This window comes from Paralichthys olivaceus, chromosome 2, assembly GCF_024713975.1.
Source record: "Paralichthys olivaceus isolate ysfri-2021 chromosome 2, ASM2471397v2, whole genome shotgun sequence".
Lineage (NCBI taxonomy): Eukaryota > Metazoa > Chordata > Actinopteri > Pleuronectiformes > Paralichthyidae > Paralichthys > Paralichthys olivaceus.
This window is the reverse complement of record NC_091094.1, coordinates 23,684,552-23,705,755: the sequence shown is the minus strand read 5'-3', so window position 1 is coordinate 23,705,755 and position 21,204 is coordinate 23,684,552. Positions and strand designations below refer to the sequence as shown.

Below are 21,204 nucleotides of genomic sequence, written 5' to 3'. Positions count from 1 at the left end.
TGGTGTTCTTATTGTCCACTTGTCTCTGTGCACGGCTAAATCTGAGCAGAGAAGGGTCAGAGCAGAGTAATAGAAAAGTCCGGGCTCGGCTCTCAGTGGTGGCCATGGCCTCGTCGTGCAGGTGATGTGGAGCAGACTGAGTGTGTGTGGGTGAGTGGGTGGGAAGATGAGGAGAGGTCTGGTGCCACTGGGTTGAAGCCTCAGCAAATCTCCTCTTCACTCTGCTGGACCACCACAGCACATGTTCACCGCCCCTGAATAACACAAGCTCCCAGAGCAACAGAAACCAGGTTAGTTGAGGTAAATGCATCCCAGAAAACTCCTGAGCGACAGGATCTGATCTGTGTTGACATAAAAAATAAAGCCCTGCAGGTTCACACGTATGGATGATAATCACCTGTGTTGTAAGCAATGTCCAGGAGATGTGCGTTCATAACTTTTGTTCTGCTCTTAAACTGATGGTTATCTTTGTAATTATGTACTTTAATGCATACAAATATGGAATCAGTGTTCAAAGTGACGAAAAGCAATGTGAATAGAAGTTTTAAAAAAAAAGTGGGACCTCTGAGTCAAAAGGGGAAAATGTTGTGTCGGAGTTTTAATGAGAATAAAACCCTGCTTTGTGATGCAATCTGTTAGAAATGGGCCTGAAAAGCCATCTCTTCACCTGCCTTATCTGCAACCGTTCACTTGACTGAGTACTCCCACAGAAAGGATTCATTGTTAAATTATTGATAAATGGCCATTTGCTGAGTATATGAATTATTGCTTGTAAATAGAATTTTAAAAAGGTGCAAAAGCAAACACTATGAATAATGGCATCAGAGCTGACGTCTTATGTTTCCTGTTTCCTTTCCGCGCAAGCAGTTTTGTTCTTGTGTGCGACCAGTAACCTTAATTTACTGTGTAAAGATGGTTACATTTTTTAGCTTTGTTTGTCAGAGACCCAAATATAGAATGCTTGTTTTAATGACTGTATAACCTTAACCGTGAATTTCCAATTAAGTGTATTATACGAACTCAATTCTTCCTATAACAATGTCTTGTACACTGCTTTTAAAGTTATTGCTCGGTTTAAAATAAAAATGGGAAAAAAATGTAGGGACAGTACAATAATCCATTCTTTGTTTAATCCAGTTTTACTATTTTTTTTTTTTTTTTTTTACTTATAGATGATGTGTCATTGTTTCCCCTTGTGAAATGGTCACATTATGTTCCTGGTGTGGAAATGTATGCAGCATTTTCAGCAGATCACAGCTCCTTGTCTAGCTTATAATGTTAAAATACTACATGTTTCTGGCATGTGCACGACTTTGCGCTTATAGGCTAACCTGATCATTTTCCTCTGCTTCAAATAGAAATGTCTATTTATGAATTTTGCTTGTAGTTTTTCACAAATAAAATTGTTAAAGTTACCTATTTCCTGGCTGCTCTGTGTTCTTCATTGATGCCGTTTGGCCACATGCACACATGTACTTTGCAAACAGGAAGTGTGTATGTATCTGGATATGGCAGAGTATTGATTGAGATGTCCCAGGGAGAGTGTGCGTTTGTAGGAGAGGAAGCCTCCGCAGTGCAGCGACACGACAAGAGGGAGCCCTCACACCGACAACAGCTCTCAATCATGTCTCCCTCCAGGGACTGTTTAGCAGCTCACTAATGCGCCGCCTAGAAGCTCCGACGGATGACTGCAGTTCGTGTTTTAAAGGTTGTCATTGCAAAACAAAAAGACTATTTTTCTCTGGTTGAATTTCATCAATATTTTGGAAATAATTCAGGTGGATTTGGACTTGGGTTCATTCCCTGCACTACAAACTTGTTGTGTGGAGTTTGACTGATGTGGGCTCTCAACAGATGGAGAAAGTTTAATGATAGAAGCATCCAGAGTTTTCAATCAAACAAGACCCTATAAAGCAAATCCCAATTTTTCTCATAGGGCTTAATAAGATGCGGCATCCTCTACCCTTAACCCTCAAGTGAGTAAAGAAAAACTACCAAAAAGACTCTTTTAGCAGGTGAAAAAAATGTAGAAACCTCAGCGAGAGCCTGTATTGGGAACTAATAGTCATTATATCTCAACCCCCTTCATATCAGATAACTCCTTCAAGGCTGATGCCCTATGTTGCAATGTAAAAGAAGGTTTGCTCAGGCCTGAGTCCTCCTGCTGTATGTCCTCCCCTATTTATTTTCTCACAAGTTCACACTTACTGTCCTGTCAATGAAGTTGAAATCACTGAAACAAACATAAATAAATAAAATTAATATATTTATCTATATTTATATATATATATTTTTAAAGGAGTGTTTAAAAATATTGCTGGATCCGCCCATTTCTCTGGATTCATTTCAATATTTAATGGGTAATTCCAGCGGGCATTCCCCACCCTTTCACAAAATTTCGTGAAACTTAGTTCTGAATTTTTTTTTGTGACAATTGCAGAATCACTGCCAGTGACTGAGCAATAGACACAGATACAAACTTATCACAGTTGTATCCTTTATACATTGCAATGTAAAGATCATGCATTGAAATGACTTCTCTTCTTTCAGTACATTAGTGAGCTTCTTCTGGATTTTAGTTTCATAAAGGCTCATTTACTTAACATATTTAAAATACGATATAGGCAGTAGTTCTTCAGCCAAAGCAGGGTATTTTGGTCTCCTCTCCGCCCCTGGCTGCTGTAAAGGGTGTGCCTAAACAGTCTTTCTGCTGGCTGTATGCACACCCGTTAACTTCACTTTAATCTGCGTTGTGTTCTGTGATTGTGCTTAATGAAGGATTCGGACACCAGTAGTTGACTGGTTGCTCCTTTGCTCATTCAATGCTGGCTGGTCTCTGCATAGCAATGAAAAACAAGCAGACACAGGTCACCATACTCCTCCTCTAAGAAAGCAAAGTGCGAGCTGCGCTCCATAAATTGTTTTAGAAGACAGTTAAAGTGTTTTTAAACGACAATATTTGACAATAAAATGTACAAAAATCAAATTCAGCTAACCACACATTAAATCTGAGCATACTCACAACAGTATAACGTTTTTATATGTAAGATGAACGAACCAAATGCACATACCTGCATAGCAATGAGAAACAAGAAAATCTTATATCATCCACAGACACAGTTCATCATACCCCTGTCATAAACACACAAGAGACCCGGTAGCACTGGAAAACACTGTGTATCTCCTACAGCTCATAAAAGTGCACTCACAACATTTCTCTGTGAATTTGACATCTACTGCATGTTCACAATCTTAACACTAACATTTATGACTGACTACAACTCGGTTTCGTTGGAGCAGAAAAGAATGCTTACCCCCTCAGAAGAGGCGCATGATGTAACCAAGTAACAAGGATACACATCTAAGGTATAAGGAGCAGCTGAAAATAAAATGTACATTTCATGTGATGGAGTCCAAATTTAACGAGTGTACATTTGCTTTGAAGACGTCATTAATGGAGCGACACCTGCGAGCTGGTTCAGACAGCCAGCTCGAGCTGCGCTGCTGCACGTGACGTCCAGCACGTGACATGATGGACGTGACATACCTCACGCTCTACTCTCATCTATAATACACGCCCACCTTACTGGGCGGTGTATTTAAGCAGAGGGAATGTCCCATCATTCCCTTTGATTGCCCCCGCAGCTGCGTCAGCTGCTCACCTGTTGACCACGTGATCGTTGTGCCTCCGCGGGTCGCTTGTCTCTCAATCCGAATGAGTCCGGGTCCTCCGGGGGAGAAGTCCGATTTATTCCCGAAACTCGGGCTCAGTCCCTCGAGATTCACTCGGACGTCCAGCGCCTGCACCATCGCTCCCGCACGTCTCTCGGCTGTGGCCCGTGCACCGCATCCTGGAAGAGCTGTGCGCCCGCAACCCTCAGTCATCAGGCCTGAACCACGAGGAAGACTCGAACTACTTCTTGAATCGAGAAAAACTCCGCGAGTCCGAACAAACGGTTGTAAAGCGTCACCGACAGCGCTCCTCCCTCACCTGTAGATGTTGTCCCTCAAAGAGGAGGAGAGACACGCCTGGGCCCACTGAAGTTTCCATCCTGTCCCTCTGCTGAGTAAAATCTGCACCTAACGTTCTGAATGCAACAATTCAATCTAAACAAATAGCGCTATCTCCCCCGCACGAGATGCAAACAACACTGTCGAGCCGGCTCTGCTTCTGCGCTTCCTGGTCAGTCGCGCAGGATTATGGGAACCATAGTCCCAGCTCGAGCCATGGGTTCGAGGCTCCTGCATCAACAATTCCTGATTCCCATAGGAATCAAATTATAGCAGGTAATCTGTTTTGTTACTCTGGAAACATTCAAATATATGAATAAGATATCTGAATAAATCTCTTTGACAGGCCATGATGTCTGCTGAGAAAACCATGGTTGGATTTCAGGGATATTTCATAGTTTCTAAAATCAACAATCCTACTTTCAAAGCTAACCAAGGCAGAGTTCAGAGTCACCTCAGACCAAGTTTACCTGCAACACAAGGAGAGCCTCAACACTTACTCGGCTATCATTTCTGAACTCACCCTTTTAAAAATCAATCAGCTAAATAAATAAAAAGCAAGGTGCAATATATGAGGACTTCAAAGTATATATATATATGTGTGTGTGTGTGTACATACATGTGTATGTACGTACATGTGTATGTATGTATTTGTGTTGTTTGATCTTCTCAGGTTGGTAAAGTTTTGCTGTTTATCAAGAGTCATTCTCTCTGCATAGAAGGAAATTCTGGGAAATAGATGTATCAGTATCCCCTGATATGCTTGCTGGGAAATAAAATGGATGGTTCACAATCTGTAGTAACACAGTTTAAAGATGCTGGCATTCCCATCTGCGAAAAGAACCATACTTACGAACTGGAAAGTCAAAAAATAGTTTTTTGTTTATTTAAAATAAATGGCTAAGAGGACTTCAAAGTGCTGATAAACATGGAACTTGCAGCCTCTGCCCTACAGGAACATTACAAAGACAATTATGTACAAGAGCCATGGACACTTCTAAAATAACATATTTTAAATAATGGACATTTAGTTTGGGGCTTTATTTAGATTATAAATAGAATACATATAAATCCAATAGGTAGAACCAAGAAGCACTGTTATGAATGACTGATTAGTGCATTGTATCCCAAGCAAGAAATGCTTTATCTATGCTATGCTTTATTTTACTGTATCTTTAATCTCTCACGTACTATCTTGTGATGTTGCTGTAATGTTGGTACATATCAATTATTAGTGATATATATTTTGTGACCTAATCATGTTAGAAAATAAATGAATAAAATATCTGCCCATGGAGGAATTTAAGACCACAGCCTTCACCCAGGATGGAGATAAATGAATAATCAGCCTTTAACACTAAAATAAATATATACAATGCAACATGTATCCTGAAAATGGTCAGTATTGTCAAACAAGAATGTTAATGATACAATTTTTCATCTCTTTCTTTTCTTCTGGTGATATTGTCTAAACCAGCAACCATGATCATTCAGAAAATATAACTATAACTATACTATAATATAGACTAGATCTGTCCGTAATGTACCTGCTCCAAATCAGACGTCAGTTTACCGGGAATAAACGCCTAACCTGATCCGTGGTTCTTCTCTAACACACTACGCCTCTCCATCGAAGAACCACACTGTAAGATCTTTCCATCATTCCATCTCAGCTCTAAATCCAGTGTTCTCTTTATATTATCCTAAATGTGGCAGGTATACATTTTGTATAAAATGTTATATTTAAAAAAAAAAAAAAAAATTTATTCAATAAATTCCTTAAAGCTTTTCTTTGTTCTATGCCTCTGCTGACATTGTCGTGAGTTTTTGGAAATGGCACAATATTACAGATGCCTTCTACGTTATGTCACATTCCTCTAACAATGCTATTTGGTATAAAGTGTTCACATATGGTTGCCAAAGTAGCCCTTGCTTTTTCAACACGGTCTCAGATGTGTTAAGCTAGTTTCTCTACAACTCTTTGGTTGACTTCCTACCTTGTCTCATCCTCCTGCCAGGAGCATCTTCATAGTTAAAAGCCTTGTACCTCTTAGAGAGCAATCTCCATGCCCTTCCACAATTTGGAATATCAGTATAAGTTTCTATAGCAAAGCATCTCTGCATCAGAGCAGATTTGTTTGTGGTGGCCGTTCTCACTATAAGAGTCTTCATATTCCCACAGCTTTTCTCATCCAGCCCCTTCTATTGGTCTCGGGGGATTCTACATTAATGTCTGGCCAACCAAACCCATTGGTCTTTACCCCGTTGTCGTCATTCTATTCTTACAGAGCAGTAGATAGATCAATGAACAAATTACTTTGTCATGAGTCAATGCTGCTACAATAGAAATAATCATTAAAAGCCTCTTATGCATCATTTTGTATGATGATTGAAACAGTCTTGTCAGCAATCCTGCCAAGTATACGCTTTCATTTAACCCTCGACATGACCTTACCATCTAACCTTAGAAGAACATGGACATCCTAAGCAAAAATAAAACTGATAGATCTTGTCAAGACATTTGAATATGAGTAATACTACTTTCTGTTCTTTCTCCTCTAATGAAACACCTGCATTGCTCCCCAACCCATCTGTTGGCACCCCCGCTCACCAACAATGGTAGAAAACCCATGACGAGATCTCCTCAAAGCTTCACAATCTCTGCCAGAGCTGTAGCCTAACTCTCTTCGCTCCCTAAGAAGTTGCACAGCTACGACTACAGCTCACCATCATCCATACTTACTGTACCATGTCAGGCTCCACAAGAAGCAATATTGATTGTCAAAGATTATCTCTCACATTTGACTCTCCCTGAGGTTTCTAAGTTTTTCACCCTGTTAATAGGGTTTTTGGCAGCTTTTCCTCATTTTTGTTGAAGATCTATGAGACAAATTGTTTTTTTATGTAAATATGGACATCACAAGAAAAACTTTGAGTGATTAAAATGTTCAGTTTGCTGGGTTTAAAGTGTTCAGTTTTTGTTTACTTGCTGCCTGGTCATGGTCCAGCCCCAGGGGCAATCTTAGGAACTTTTTAGGCTTGTGCAGGCACCCTTAAATGGGAGCTGAAGAACCCCTGCCCTAAAAATCATTATGAATAAAGTCATATTATACATTCAAGTACAGCAGGTGGTGCTGTGGCGCCATAAGAACCAGGCTGTTAAAGTAGCAGAAGAAGCTTTGTCTGTTCTGAAAGCGGGACATAGGAACAAATGTAAGTTGGAAATAAAACTGCTGAATATTCCGACAGAGAAAATTGTTGGTGGTTCTAAAATCAGAAATTGTTTTATTACAGCTCCAGTGTGGCAGAGACCACAAGCTAACGTAGTTCACTAGACATTATCTGCTGATATAAGCTTTCTGAGCTCGTCTGCCAGAACACTGGTAGCTAACAAACTAGCTTAACACTAAATTATTCAAATTAATATAGTCACAATATTTTTATTATTCTTAGAGTTTGGCTTTATGGTATTTCTTTAGTACATTTATAGACAATGTACTGCAACATTTGAACAAACTCTTATTCACTGGAAATGTCTGTTTATAAGAGGAAACAGCCAGGTTCAGGTGAGAGGGTCAGATTGAAACGATTGCCCACTGCAGCCCAGTATTCAATTAGAATAAAGTTGTTTATTTGATTATAAATTATCTGGTTGACAGCACTAAGAGGGAGAGATGACAGGATGAAGTCTGAAGAGACAGAGAGCAAGAAGAAGCAGTTAGGAAACAAGTCAAGACGACATTCACTGCAGATTCACTACAGTGGAAGTAAAAGTATGTGTAGTATTATAAGCAATATGCACTAAAGTTTTCAAATAAAAAATTTTCCCAGTCAGTGTTATATTTTGTTTTTGGATGAGTAATACTGCAGCTTAATTGTGTATGTTGCATTTTATAGCTGGAGATATTAAAGGTTGCGCTCATTTAAACTATATGCTGTTGCCTGCTTTAATGTACAGCAAAGCATCATATTCTATCTTCTGTCATATGTTTGTAGTGAGGCTGTCATTTTAAAGCGACAAATCACAAAGTAGTCACAAAAAAAAGCCTGTTTCAGCTTTTTACCATGCATTTCCAGCTAATCCTGGAGGCTTTTCTAACAGCTAAAGGAACACATCATCCTACAGCAATTATAATCTCTAATAACTAAAGCTGTCAGATAAAGGCTGTTGGATAAGAAAGTACAATGTATTGTCTTGAGATGCATTAGAGAGTAGAAGAATAAAATACAAATACTTTAAGGTCCAGCTACCTCACATACTCCAGTATAGTGCTTGAGCAAATGTCCTTAGTAACTTTCCAACACTGATTATGTCATTGGTTTATTTGAGCTCATTGTGTTTGTGTGTCAGTGCAGAAAGGGAGAGAGCAGGATGGACTTGGAGAGGAAGGAGAGAGACAGCAGGAGCAAGACGTACCAGGTGAGTAAGTGGACACAGTCAAGACCACATAGTTAAAATGCCAAGACAACATCTGTTTGGCCCATATTTATTGTACTGGACTCCATTTCCCATAGCAAAGTAACTAGTAGTTAGTTTGTAACTTCACATTTATTACTTGTTGTAAAGTCAAATGTGTGATTTAACAGAGGTTTGAAGGCTGTGAGGCAAAGCAAACTGTTTGTGTTCCTGTGAAACTATGAGTGGAAGACCATAGTTGTTATTGTGAGCTATTAGAGCCTGAGCACCCCTAAAGGTCTGATCCTAGAATTGCTCTGGTTCACACAGATGGGCATCATCCACAAAAGTCGACCTCTCTGCCAGCCCAGACCACCATAATACACCCAGGTCCATATATGTGGGAAGCGCTGATCATCTGCAGATAAGAAACCACAACTTTTATGTGAAAAGGAAATCAATAGGCTTGATACAGAACAGGCAATGTGCGAGACAGGAGCAGAAGTTAGCCATATTTCCTCTTGAACCATAAAGCACTGTGATGTTTAAAGTCGGCCCTGCGCTGGAATTCTGGAAATACTGGGATGATCGATAGTTTTAAATAGCTGTATCATCAACTCATTTAGCTTCACTTCACTCAAACGGATGTTTTCAATTAGTCTCATAGGGCTTTACAAGGTGTGACATCCTCTGTCCTAAACCCTCAAAAAGATTAAGGAAGAACTACCAGAACTATCGTCGGGTTGACGACTTACAGCTATCAACAGCCATTCATACCTTGACTCAGGAGACCCCAATGACCTGCCTAGTAAACCTGCAATCCTCTCAATTTGACACATTGTCAACACGATGCTCTCTTCTATATTCAATAGTTTAGTTCCCTGACCAGGAATCGAACCCGGGCCGTGGCGAGAGCACCGAATCCTAGCCACTAGACCATCAGGGACAGCTGAGATGGTTTTAAAGGCGTCTGCTCAGGAATTTCTGGCCTTTAAAAGGCACAGGAGTTGGAGTACCACCAACTACTTCTAGTGCTGGTGGCAGTGCAACTGTGAAACTATGAATGGAAGACCAAAGTTGTTAGTGTGAGCTTTCAAATAGGTTTCCACCGCTGGCAGACATTTTCCTCCATCTGAGTCTATTACTTAAAAGTTTCACATTCTACTACGAGTAGGACAAAAGAACTGTGCAAACATTCATGTTTCTGCACATGTTGTTGTGGTCCGACATTCTAAAAGGTGTCACATAGTTCTCTCCCCAGACAGCTCACCACCCAACCACACCCCAACACCTGTGGTATTAACTTATCACACAATAGTAGGGTGGGTCGACGACTTAAGCCTAGTTTATGCTTCTGCGTCGACGCCGTACCTACGCCGTAGCCTGACGCGCGCCTCCCAAAAATCCTAACTACGCATCGCGTCGACGCGGACCGCAAGCGCTGTGAATGGTCCGCTCAGAACGTAATTTCCAGGACTTGCTTATTCCGGTCTTTCTTCCTACACCGCCATTTTTAAAGTTCTTGTGTACCGATAGCAGCAATGGACCAGCTGGAGGAACGTCTCATCGAGGAGGTCAGGAAGTACGACCACATCTACAATACTACCTCAAAGAACTACAAAGACTGCCAAATGGCAAACAATTCGTGGCAAGAAATCGCCCAAAACACGGGGTTGGAGGTCGCGGAGTGCACGAAGAGATGGAAGAACCTCCGGGACAAATTTGTCCGGCTGCGCAAAAAACTCGCCACAATAAGTGGCGACCCAGGCAGCCAAAAAGTCCCTGCATTTTATCATTTTTTATCGTGGCTGGCACCACACGTCAAGCACCGCGAAACAGAGTCAAACTACGAGGCAAAGGTATGTGTTTTCTGTTACTACTGCTACATCATCGGTTATGTGTGTGCTTATGTGTAACGTAAAACATTAACAACATGTAATATTGGCTACAGGTTGTAAACAAACACATAGACTAATCAAGCATCCACTCTTTCATTAAAAACAGACGTCGTGCAGTTCATTGGAAAGCGACAAGGCCTCTACATCTGCATCACCCACCGAGCCCCCCCGGTCTACCACACCGGATTTGCCAGCTCCCCCTGCAACTCCCAGCAAGCCACCAGCTTTCGCCACAATGGAGTCCCCGGTGTCTCGGTTCAAAAGAAAGAGGGACCAGCAGGACGACCTTGCAAAGCAGATGGCCAACCTAGAAGACCGTAGGCTAGAGCTTCAGCAGCAGATGCATAGGGCTGATGAGTGCTCCAGGTTCGGGAAAACGGTGGCCGACTTGCTCCTGATGTTATGTTCAGCGTCTACGGCCTGATACTCGACAATAGACAGTGAAGGAGCCCACACCCGTGAACTTTTTATTGCATATAGTTTTTTTGTAAATATTTGAAGTGTGTGTTGAATTTTTTTTGGGTGCACTTTGTCCTGACTTTTTTTTAAACTATACCTTTTCATATATATATATATATATATATGTATATATATATTTATACTGTTTATATGACAATAAAGCACACAGGTTTGTTTTCAAACCGTTGTTTTGATATTTATTTCAGCACACACTGCACAGCACAAGCACAGTTTACACACAACGTATAGCTCACAAACATCACTTATTGAGTGTGCCCCGGGACACCATCTCGTTTTGCCATGGCACGGTTCCTTGAGGTGACTGAAAGAAAGCCATCAGGTCACTCCGAATAGCCAATGCCGCTCTGGTGGAACGGGCCCCGGACATCAGTGTGGGATCCACAGATTCGACAAAGTTCGAGTCATTGGCCATCACTTTTCTCCACTCGCCAGGCTGCACTGATCCACAACTGTCGGTGTCCACAAAATGAGGCGGGATGAATCTGCTGTCTAGGGGGCTCACCTCATCTGTGTAGGTGAGGTAATTGTGTAGGAACACACAGGCTTTGACGACATCCACAGCTTTTTCAGGCCGAAACTCTATTGGTCTCCCAAGAATTCGCCACCGTGCAGCCATGATGCCTAATGTATTTTCAATTACCCGCCTGGCCCTGGAGTGGCGGTAGTTGTAGACCTGCTTGTCCATGTTCATGCCTACTGCTGTATAGGAAGTCATAACGTACTGTTTAACTTCAATGGTATATACATATAACACATTATTAGAGCTGCATATATATATATAGATAGATAACTAGATATGTGTATGTAATAATACTTGCCTGGGAAGGGATGCATCAAGTTGCAGTGCAGGGGAAAGGCAGCATCAGCAACAATGACATGGGGGATCTGGACTCCAGTTCCTGGAAGTTCAGCTGGTGGGGGCAGATTGAGCTTGTGGCCGAGCAGCATCGATCCAAACTTGCTCTCTTTGAAAATGCCACCATCGCTCTCTCTTCCATATCCTCCCACGTCCACCATTGTGAAATTGTATCTGTAAAGGACATCAATGCATCAATGTTATCATTAATGTTTTTTTCACTGTGGATTTGTACACAGGCATTACATGGACCCATAGATCAAACATGTTTTAAATTATTTTGCTCAATAGGAATTGTGAGCCCCTTTGTAGTTGAAGTAGTCGCTCCCTGCTTTTGGCGGTGCTTTTATGGTAACGTGTTTACCATCGAGACTTCCAACGCAGTTTGGGAAGTTCCACAGCCGCCAGTAATCTGCTGCCATGGCTTCCCATTGTTTGGTTGAAGGACATGGCAAAAACTCGGGCTGAAGCGTTGTCCACAATGCTTTGCAGACCTCCGACAAAATGATGGACACAGTGCTCGACGCCAGTTTGTAGCTAGCCGCCACAGCTTGGTGGCTTCCACCAGAGGCTAAAATTCTCAGCGTCACTACCAGTCTCTGGGCGACATCAACAGGCATGCTGTGCGTTGTCTGGTGCGTTATTAATGGATGTATACGGCGAAGAAGCTCGTCAAATCGCCCCGTTGACATTTGAAAATATCGAAAGTGCATTTGTTCATCCAGGTCCCTCAGTGGGTGAACCAGTGTTGTAAATTCACCCATTTCCAGCCTCGACCGGTTTAGTGGTCGTAAGGGCACCTCCCATACGTCTTCTCTGTCGCCTGCGCCTCATCATTCGCAATATAAGCATTTGTTGTTCAATATTGATGAGCTCCAACTCCAAATATAACCGCTCCACGCCGGTCACCATTGTTTACTGTTGTTTACTGTGACCAGAAGAAAAAGCAAGCATTCGGCTATAACCCCTGGAACCACACAAACACACAGCCACACCCCCCTAGCGGCATGGCGGTGAATTGCAGAGCAACGCGTTCCCTCGATGCAGAACTTCGGAAGCTCAACGACTGCGTCACGTCGACGATGTAGGTACGGCGTCGACGTGACGCAGAAGCATAAACTAGGCTTTACAGCTATCAACAGCCATTCATACCTTTACTCAGGAGACCCCAATGACCTGCCTAGTTAACCTGCAATACTCTCAATTTGACTCATTCTCAACACGATGCTCTCTTCTGTATTCAATAGTTTAGTTCCCTGACCGGGAATCGAACCCGGGCCGCGGCGGTGAGAGCGCCGAATCCTAGCCACTAGACCATCAGGGACACCTGAGATGGTTTTAAAGGCGTCTGCTCAGGAATTTCTGGCCTTTAAAAGGAACAGGAGTTGGAGTACCACCAACTACTTCTAGTGCTTGTTAGTGTTAGTGTTAGTGTTAGTGTGAGCTTTCAAATAGGTTTCCACCACTGGCAGACATTTTCCTCCATCTGAGTCTATTGCGTAAAAGTTTCACATTCTACTACGAGTAGGAAAAAAGAACTGTACTTTCTGCACATGTTGTTGTCACTTCTGCAGGGCTTGAACTGTGGAAGCTGTTAAATTACCCCATGAACATTCTGCAATTCACTTAGTACTTGTTTCAATGATGGTGGTCCGACATTCTAAAAGGTGTCACATAGTTCCCTCCCCAGACAGCTCACCACCCAACCACACCCCTACACCTGTGGTATTAACTTATCACACAATAGTAGGGTGGGTCAACGACTTACAGCTATCAAAAGCCATTCATACCTTAACTCAGGAGACCCCAATGACCTGCCTAGTTAACCTGCAATCCTCTCAATTTGACACATTGTCAACACAATGCTCTCTTCTGTATTCAATAGTTTAGTTCCCTGACCGGGAATCGAACCCGGGCCGCGGCGGTGAGAGCGCCGAATCCTAGCCACTAGACCATCAGGGACAGCTGAGATGGTTTTAAAGGCGTCTGCTCAGGAATTTCTGGCCTTTAAAAGGAACAGGAGTTGGAGTACCACCAACTACTTCTAGTGCTGGTGGCAGTGCAACTGTGAAACTGTGAATGGAAGACCATAGTTGTTAGTGTGAGCTTTCAAATAGGTTTCCACCACTGGCAGACATTTTCCTCCATCTGAGTCTATTACTTAAAAGTTTCACATTCTACTACGAGTAGGACAAAAGAACTGTGCAAACATTCATGTTTCTGCACATGTTGTTGTCACTTCTGCAGGGCTTGAACTGTGGAAGCTGTTAAATTACCCCATGAACACTCTGCAATTCACTTAGTACTTGTTTCAAAGATGGTGGTCCGACATTCTAAAAGGTGTCACATAGTTCTCTCCCCAGACAGTTCACCACCCAACCACACCCCTACACCTGTGGTATTAACCAATCACACAATAGTAGGGTGGGTCGACTACTTACCACTATCAACAGCCATTCATACCTTGACTCAGGAGACCCCAATGACCTGCCTAGTTAACCTGCAATCCTCTCAATTTGACACATTGTCAACACGATGCTGTCTTCTGTATTCAATAGTTTCGTTCCCTGACCGGGAATCGAACCCGGGCCGCGGCGGTGAGAGCGCCGAATCCTAGCCACTAGACCATCAGGGACAGCTGAGATGGTTTTAAAGGCGTCTGCTCAGGAATTTCTGGCCTTTAAAAGGAACAGGAGTTGGAGTACCACCAACTACTTCTAGTGCTTGTTAGTGTTAGTGTTAGTGTTAGTGTGAGCTTTCAAATAGGTTTCCACCACTGGCAGACATTTTCCTCCATCTGAGTCTATTGCGTAAAAGTTTCACATTCTACTACGAGTAGGAAAAAAGAACTGTACTTTCTGCACATGTTGTTGTCACTTCTGCAGGGCTTGAACTGTGGAAGCTGTTAAATTACCCCATGAACATTCTGCAATTCACTTAGTACTTGTTTCAATGATGGTGGTCCGACATTCTAAAAGGTGTCACATAGTTCCCTCCCCAGACAGCTCACCACCCAACCACACCCCTACACCTGTGGTATTAACTTATCACACAATAGTAGGGTGGGTCAACGACTTACAGCTATCAAAAGCCATTCATACCTTAACTCAGGAGACCCCAATGACCTGCCTAGTTAACCTGCAATCCTCTCAATTTGACACATTGTCAACACAATGCTCTCTTCTGTATTCAATAGTTTAGTTCCCTGACCGGGAATCGAACCCGGGCCGCGGCGGTGAGAGCGCCGAATCCTAGCCACTAGACCATCAGGGACAGCTGAGATGGTTTTAAAGGCGTCTGCTCAGGAATTTCTGGCCTTTAAAAGGAACAGGAGTTGGAGTACCACCAACTACTTCTAGTGCTGGTGGCAGTGCAACTGTGAAACTGTGAATGGAAGACCATAGTTGTTAGTGTGAGCTTTCAAATAGGTTTCCACCACTGGCAGACATTTTCCTCCATCTGAGTCTATTACTTAAAAGTTTCACATTCTACTACGAGTAGGACAAAAGAACTGTGCAAACATTCATGTTTCTGCACATGTTGTTGTCACTTCTGCAGGGCTTGAACTGTGGAAGCTGTTAAATTACCCCATGAACACTCTGCAATTCACTTAGTACTTGTTTCAAAGATGGTGGTCCGACATTCTAAAAGGTGTCACATAGTTCTCTCCCCAGACAGTTCACCACCCAACCACACCCCTACACCTGTGGTATTAACCAATCACACAATAGTAGGGTGGGTCGACTACTTACCACTATCAACAGCCATTCATACCTTGACTCAGGAGACCCCAATGACCTGCCTAGTTAACCTGCAATCCTCTCAATTTGACACATTGTCAACACGATGCTGTCTTCTGTATTCAATAGTTTAGTTCCCTGACCGGGAATCGAACCCGGGCCGCGGCGGTGAGAGCGCCGAATCCTAGCCACTAGACCATCAGGGACAGCTGAGATGGTTTTAAAGGCGTCTGCTCAGGAATTTCTGGCCTTTAAAAGGAACAGGAGTTGGAGTACCACCAACTACTTCTAGTGCTGGTGGCAGTGCAACTGTGAAACTGTGAATGGAAGACCATAGTTGTTAGTGTGAGCTTTCAAATAGGTTTCCACCACTGGCAGACATTTTCCTCCATCTGAGTCTATTACTTAAAGGTTTCACATTCTACTATGAGTAGGACAAAAGAACTGTGCAAACATTCATGTTTCTGCACATGTTGTTGTCACTTCTGCAGGGCTTGAACTGTGGAAGCTGTTAAATTACCCCATGAACACTCTGCAATTCACTTAGTACTTGTTTCAAAGATGGTGGTCCGACATTCTAAAAGGTGTCACATAGTTCTCTCCCCAGACAGTTCACCACCCAACCACACCCCTACACCTGTGGTATTAACCAATCACACAATAGTAGGGTGGGTCGACTACTTACCACTATCAACAGCCATTCATACCTTGACTCAGGAGACCCCAATGACCTGCCTAGTTAACCTGCAATCCTCTCAATTTGACACATTGTCAACACGATGCTCTCTTCTGTATTCAATAGTTTCGTTCCCTGACCGGGAATCGAACCCGGGCCGCGGCGGTGAGAGCGCCGAATCCTAGCCACTAGACCATCAGGGACAGCTGAGATGGTTTTAAAGGCGTCTGCTCAGGAATTTCTGGCCTTTAAAAGGAACAGGAGTTGGAGTACCACCAACTACTTCTAATGCTGGTGGCAGTGCAACTGTGAAACTGTGAAACTATGAAACTATGAATGGAAGACCATAGTTGTTAGTGTGAGCTTTCAAATAGGTTTCCACCACTGGCAGACATTTTCCTCCATCTGAGTCTATTACTTAAAAGTTTCACATTCTACTACGAGTAGGACAAAAGAACTGTGCAAACATTCATGTTTCTGCACATGTTGTTGTCACTTCTGCAGGGCTTGGAACTGTGGAAGCTGTTAAATTACCCCATGAACACTCTGCAATTCACTTAGTACTTGTTTCAATGATGGTGGTCCGACATTCTAAAAGGTGTCACATAGTTCCCTCCCCAGACAGCTCACCACCCAACCACGCCCCTACACCTGTGGTATTAACCAATCACACAATAGTAGGGTGGGTCGACTACTTACCACTATCAACAGCCATTCATACCTTGACTCAGGAGGCCCCAATGACCTGCCTAGTTAACCTGCAATCCTCTCGATTTGACACATTGTCAACACGATGCTCGACAAAAGAACTGTGCAAACATTCATGTTTCTGCACATGTTGTTGTCACTTCTGCAGGGCTTGAACTGTGGAAGCTGTTAAATTACCCCATGAACACTCTGCAATTCACTTAGTACTTGTTTCAATGACCTGCCTAGTTAACCTGCAAAATTTCACACATTGTCAACACGATGCTCTCTTCTATATTCAATAGTTTAGTTCCCTGACCGGGAATCGAACCCGGGCCGCGGCGGTGAGAGCGCCGAATCCTAGCCACTAGACCATCAGGGACAGCTGAGATGGTTTTAAAGGCATCTGCTCAGGAATTTCTGGCCTTTAAAAGGAACAGAGTTGGAGTACCACCAACTACTTCTAGTGCTGGTGGCAGTGCAACTGTGAAACTGTGAATGGAAGACCATAGTTGTTAGTGTGAGCTTTCAAATAGGTTTCCACCACTGGCAGACATTTTCCTCCATCTGAGTCTATTACTTAAAGGTTTCACATTCTACTATGAGTAGGACAAAAGAACTGTGCAAACATTCATATTTCTGCACATGTTGTTGTCACTTCTGCAGGGCTTGAACTGTGGAAGCTGTTAAATTACCCCATGAACACTCTGCAATTCACTTAGTCCTTGTTTCAAAGATGGTGGTCCGACATTCTAAAAGGTGTCACATAGTTCTCTCCCCAGACAGTTCACCACCCAACCACACCCCTACACCTGTGGTATCAACCAATCACACAATAGTAGGGTGGGTCGACTACTTACCACTATCAACAGCCATTCATACCTTGACTCAGGAGACCCCAATGACCTGCCTAGTTAACCTGCAATCCTCTCAATTTGACACATTGTCAACACGATGCTGTCTTCTGTATTCAATAGTTTCGTTCCCTGACCGGGAATCGAACCCGGGCCACGGCGGTGAGAGCGCCGAATCCTAGCCACTAGACCATCAGGGACAGCTGAGATGGTTTTAAAGGCGTCTGCTCAGGAATTTCTGGCCTTTAAAAGGAACAGGAGTTGGAGTACCACCAACTACCTCTAGTGCTGGTGGCAGTGCAACTGTGAAACTGTGAATGGAAGACCATAGTTGTTAGTGTGAGCTTTCAAATAGGTTTCCACCACTGGCAGACATTTTCCTCCATCTGAGTCTATTACTTAAAGGTTTCACATTCTACTACGAGTAGGACAAAAGAACTGTGCAAACATTCATGTTTCTGCACATGTTGTTGTCACTTCTGCAGGGCTTGAACTGTGGAAGCTGTTAAATTACCCCATGAACACTCTGCAATTCACTTAGTACTTGTTACAATGATGGTGGTCCGACATTCTAAAAGGTGTCACATAGTTCCCTCCCCAGACAGCTCACCTCCCAACCACACCCCTACACCTGTGGTATTAACCAATCACACAATAGTACAGTGGGTTGACGACTTACAGCTATCAACAGCCATTCATACCTTAACTCAGGAGACCCCAATGACCTGCCTAGTTAACCTGCAATCCTCTCAATTTGACACATTGTCAACACGATGCTCTCTTCTGTATTCAATAGTTTAGTTCCCTGACCGGGAATCGAACCCGGGCCGCGGCGGTGAGAGCGCCGAATCCTAGCCACTAGACCATCAGGGACAGCTGAGATGGTTTTAAAGGCGTCTGCTCAGGAACTTCTGGCCTTTAAAAGGAACAGGAGTTGGAGTACCACCAACTACTTCTAGTGCTGGTGGCAGTGCAACTGTGAAACTGTGAAACTATGAATGGAAGACCATAGTTGTTAGTGTGAGCTTTCAAATAGGTTTCCACCACTGGCAGACATTTTCCTCCATCTCAGTCTACTACTTAAAGGTTTCACATTCTACTACGAGTAGGACAAAAGAACTGTGCAAACATTCATGTTTCTGCACATGTTGTTGTCACTTCTGCAGGGCTTGAACTGTGGAAGCTGTTAAATTACCCCATGAACACTCTGCAATTCACTTAGTACTTGTTACAATGATGGTGGTCCGACATTCTAAAAGGTGTCACATAGTTCCCTCCCCAGACAGCTCACCTCCCAACCACACCCCTACACCTGTGGTATTAACTTATCACACAATAGTACAGTGGGTTGACGACTTACAGCTATCAACAGCCATTCATACCTTAACTCAGGAGACCCCAATGACCTGCCTAGTTAACCTGCAATCCTCTCAATTTGACACATTGTCAACACGATGCTGTCTTCTGTATTCAATAGTTTCGTTCCCTGACCGGGAATCGAACCCGGGCCGCGGCGGTGAGAGCGCCGAATCCTAGCCACTAGACCATCAGGGACAGCTGAGATGGTTTTAAAGGCGTCTGCTCAGGAATTTCTGGCCTTTAAAAGGAACAGGAGTTGGAGTACCACCAACTACTTCTAGTGCTGGTGGCAGTGCAACTGTGAAACTGTGAATGGAAGACCATAGTTGTTAGTGTGAGCTTTCAAATAGGTTTCCACCACTGGCAGACATTTTCCTCCATCTGAGTCTATTACTTAAAGGTTTCACATTCTACTACGAGTAGGACAAAAGAACTGTGCAAACATTCATGTTTCTGCACATGTTGTTGTCACTTCTGCAGGGCTTGGAACTGTGGAAGCTGTTAAATTACCCCATGAACACTCTGCAATTCACTTAGTACTTGTTTCAAAGATGGTGGTCCGACATTCTAAAAGGTGTCACATAGTTCTCTCCCCAGACAGTTCACCACCCAACCACACCCCTACACCTGTGGTATTAACCAATCACACAATAGTAGGGTGGGTCGACTACTTACCACTATCAACAGCCATTCATACCTTGACTCAGGAGACCCCAATGACCTGCCTAGTTAACCTGCAATCCTCTCAATTTGACACATTGTCAACACGATGCTGTCTTCTGTATTCAATAGTTTCGTTCCCTGACCGGGAATCGAACCCGGGCCGCGGCGGTGAGAGCGCCGAATCCTAGCCACTAGACCATCAGGGACAGCTGAGATGGTTTTAAAGGCGTCTGCTCAGGAATTTCTGGCCTTTAAAAGGAACAGGAGTTGGAGTACCACCAACTACTTCTAGTGCTGGTGGCAGTGCAACTGTGAAACTGTGAATGGAAGACCATAGTTGTTAGTGTGAGCTTTCAAATAGGTTTCCACCACTGGCAGACATTTTCCTCCATCTGAGTCTATTACTTAAAAGTTTCACATTCTACTACGAGTAGGACAAAAGAACTGTGCAAACATTCATGTTTCTGCACATGTTGTTGTCACTTCTGCAGGGCTTGAACTGTGGAAGCTGTTAAATTTCCCCGTGAACACTCTGCAATTCACTTAGTACTTGTTTCAAAGATGGTGGTCCGACATTCTAAAAGGTGTCACATAGTTCTCTCCCCAGACAGTTCACCACCCAACCACACCCCTACACCTGTGGTATTAACCAATCACACAATAGTAGGGTGGGTTGACTACTTACCACTATCAACAGCCATTCATACCTTGACTCAGGAGACCCCAATGACCTTCCTAGTTAACCTGCAATCCTCTCAATTTGACACATTGTCAACACGATGCTGTCTTCTGTATTCAATAGTTTCGTTCCCTGACCGGGAATCGAACCCGGGCCGCGGCGGTGAGAGCGCCGAATCCTAGCCACTAGACCATCAGGGACAGCTGAGATGGTTTTAAAGGCGTCTGCTCAGGAATTTCTGGCCTTTAAAAGGAACAGAGTTGGAGTACCACCAACTACTTCTAGTGCTGGTGGCAGTGCAACTGTGAAACTGTGAAACTGTGAAACTATGAAACTATGAAACTATGAAACTATGAATGGAAGACCATAGTTGTTAGTGTGAGCTTTCAAATAGGTTTCCACCACTGGTAGACATTTTCCTCCATCTGAGTCTATTACTTAAAAGTTTCACATTCTACTACGAGTAGGACAAAAGAACTGTGCAAACATTCATGTTTCTGCACATGTTGTTGTCACTTCTGCAGGGCTTGGAACTGTGGAAGCTGTTAAATTACCCCATGAACACTCTGCAATTCACTTAGTACTTGTTTCAATGATGGTGGTCCGACATTCTAAAAGGTGTCACATAGTTCCCTCCCCAGACAGCTCACCACCCAACCACGCCCCTACACCTGTGGTATTAACCAATCACACAATAGTAGGGTGGGTCGACTACTTACCACTATCAACAGCCATTCATACCTTGACTCAGGAGGCCCCAATGACCTGCCTAGTTAACCTGCAATCCTCTCGATTTGACACATTGTCAACACGATGCTCGACAAAAGAACTGTGCAAACATTCATGTTTCTGCACATGTTGTTGTCACTTCTGCAGGGCTTGAACTGTGGAAGCTGTTAAATTAC

General features: G+C 43.3%; 1 protein-coding gene and 12 non-coding genes across 13 annotated transcripts; 1 reads left to right on the top strand and 12 right to left on the bottom strand.

Annotated features, from left to right (window-relative positions):
• The first annotated feature begins 9,611 nt into the window (after positions 1-9,611).
• LOC138406032 (uncharacterized) lies at positions 9,612-10,900 on the top strand. The gene is made up of 2 exons (XM_069517439.1): positions 9,612-10,266; positions 10,412-10,900. The coding sequence occupies exons 1-2, from the start codon at positions 9,949-9,951 to the stop codon at positions 10,727-10,729; spliced, it is 636 nt and encodes a 211-aa protein (XP_069373540.1). The 5' UTR covers positions 9,612-9,948; the 3' UTR covers positions 10,730-10,900.
• Positions 10,901-12,893: 1,993 nt separating this feature from the next.
• Positions 12,894-12,965, bottom strand: trnae-cuc (transfer RNA glutamic acid (anticodon CUC)). Its single transcript has one exon. It is a non-coding gene; the product is annotated as a tRNA-Glu (tRNA).
• Positions 12,966-13,531: 566 nt separating this feature from the next.
• On the bottom strand, positions 13,532-13,603 carry trnae-cuc (transfer RNA glutamic acid (anticodon CUC)). The gene has a single exon. It is a non-coding gene; the product is annotated as a tRNA-Glu (tRNA).
• Positions 13,604-14,204: 601 nt separating this feature from the next.
• Positions 14,205-14,276, bottom strand: trnae-cuc (transfer RNA glutamic acid (anticodon CUC)). Its single transcript has one exon. It is a non-coding gene; the product is annotated as a tRNA-Glu (tRNA).
• Positions 14,277-14,842: 566 nt separating this feature from the next.
• Positions 14,843-14,914, bottom strand: trnae-cuc (transfer RNA glutamic acid (anticodon CUC)). The gene has a single exon. It is a non-coding gene; the product is annotated as a tRNA-Glu (tRNA).
• A 601-nt stretch (positions 14,915-15,515) lies between these two features.
• Positions 15,516-15,587, bottom strand: trnae-cuc (transfer RNA glutamic acid (anticodon CUC)). The gene has a single exon. It is a non-coding gene; the product is annotated as a tRNA-Glu (tRNA).
• Positions 15,588-16,188: 601 nt separating this feature from the next.
• trnae-cuc (transfer RNA glutamic acid (anticodon CUC)) lies at positions 16,189-16,260 on the bottom strand. The gene has a single exon. It is a non-coding gene; the product is annotated as a tRNA-Glu (tRNA).
• Positions 16,261-17,054: 794 nt separating this feature from the next.
• trnae-cuc (transfer RNA glutamic acid (anticodon CUC)) lies at positions 17,055-17,126 on the bottom strand. The gene has a single exon. It is a non-coding gene; the product is annotated as a tRNA-Glu (tRNA).
• Positions 17,127-17,726: 600 nt separating this feature from the next.
• Positions 17,727-17,798, bottom strand: trnae-cuc (transfer RNA glutamic acid (anticodon CUC)). The gene has a single exon. It is a non-coding gene; the product is annotated as a tRNA-Glu (tRNA).
• Positions 17,799-18,399: 601 nt separating this feature from the next.
• On the bottom strand, positions 18,400-18,471 carry trnae-cuc (transfer RNA glutamic acid (anticodon CUC)). Its single transcript has one exon. It is a non-coding gene; the product is annotated as a tRNA-Glu (tRNA).
• A 609-nt stretch (positions 18,472-19,080) lies between these two features.
• On the bottom strand, positions 19,081-19,152 carry trnae-cuc (transfer RNA glutamic acid (anticodon CUC)). Its single transcript has one exon. It is a non-coding gene; the product is annotated as a tRNA-Glu (tRNA).
• A 602-nt stretch (positions 19,153-19,754) lies between these two features.
• On the bottom strand, positions 19,755-19,826 carry trnae-cuc (transfer RNA glutamic acid (anticodon CUC)). The gene has a single exon. It is a non-coding gene; the product is annotated as a tRNA-Glu (tRNA).
• Positions 19,827-20,427: 601 nt separating this feature from the next.
• Positions 20,428-20,499, bottom strand: trnae-cuc (transfer RNA glutamic acid (anticodon CUC)). The gene has a single exon. It is a non-coding gene; the product is annotated as a tRNA-Glu (tRNA).
• Between the last annotated feature and the right edge of the window lie 705 nt (positions 20,500-21,204).

Bases quoted from the DNA above. Each gene is read 5' to 3' on its own strand.
- LOC138406032 (XM_069517439.1), top strand. From the start codon at position 9,949: ATGGACCAGCTGGAGGAACGTCTCATCGAGGAGGTCAGGAAGTACGAC. The intron at 10,267-10,411 runs GTATGTGTTTTC...CATTAAAAACAG, and splicing joins AGTCAAACTACGAGGCAAAG to ACGTCGTGCAGTTCATTGGA.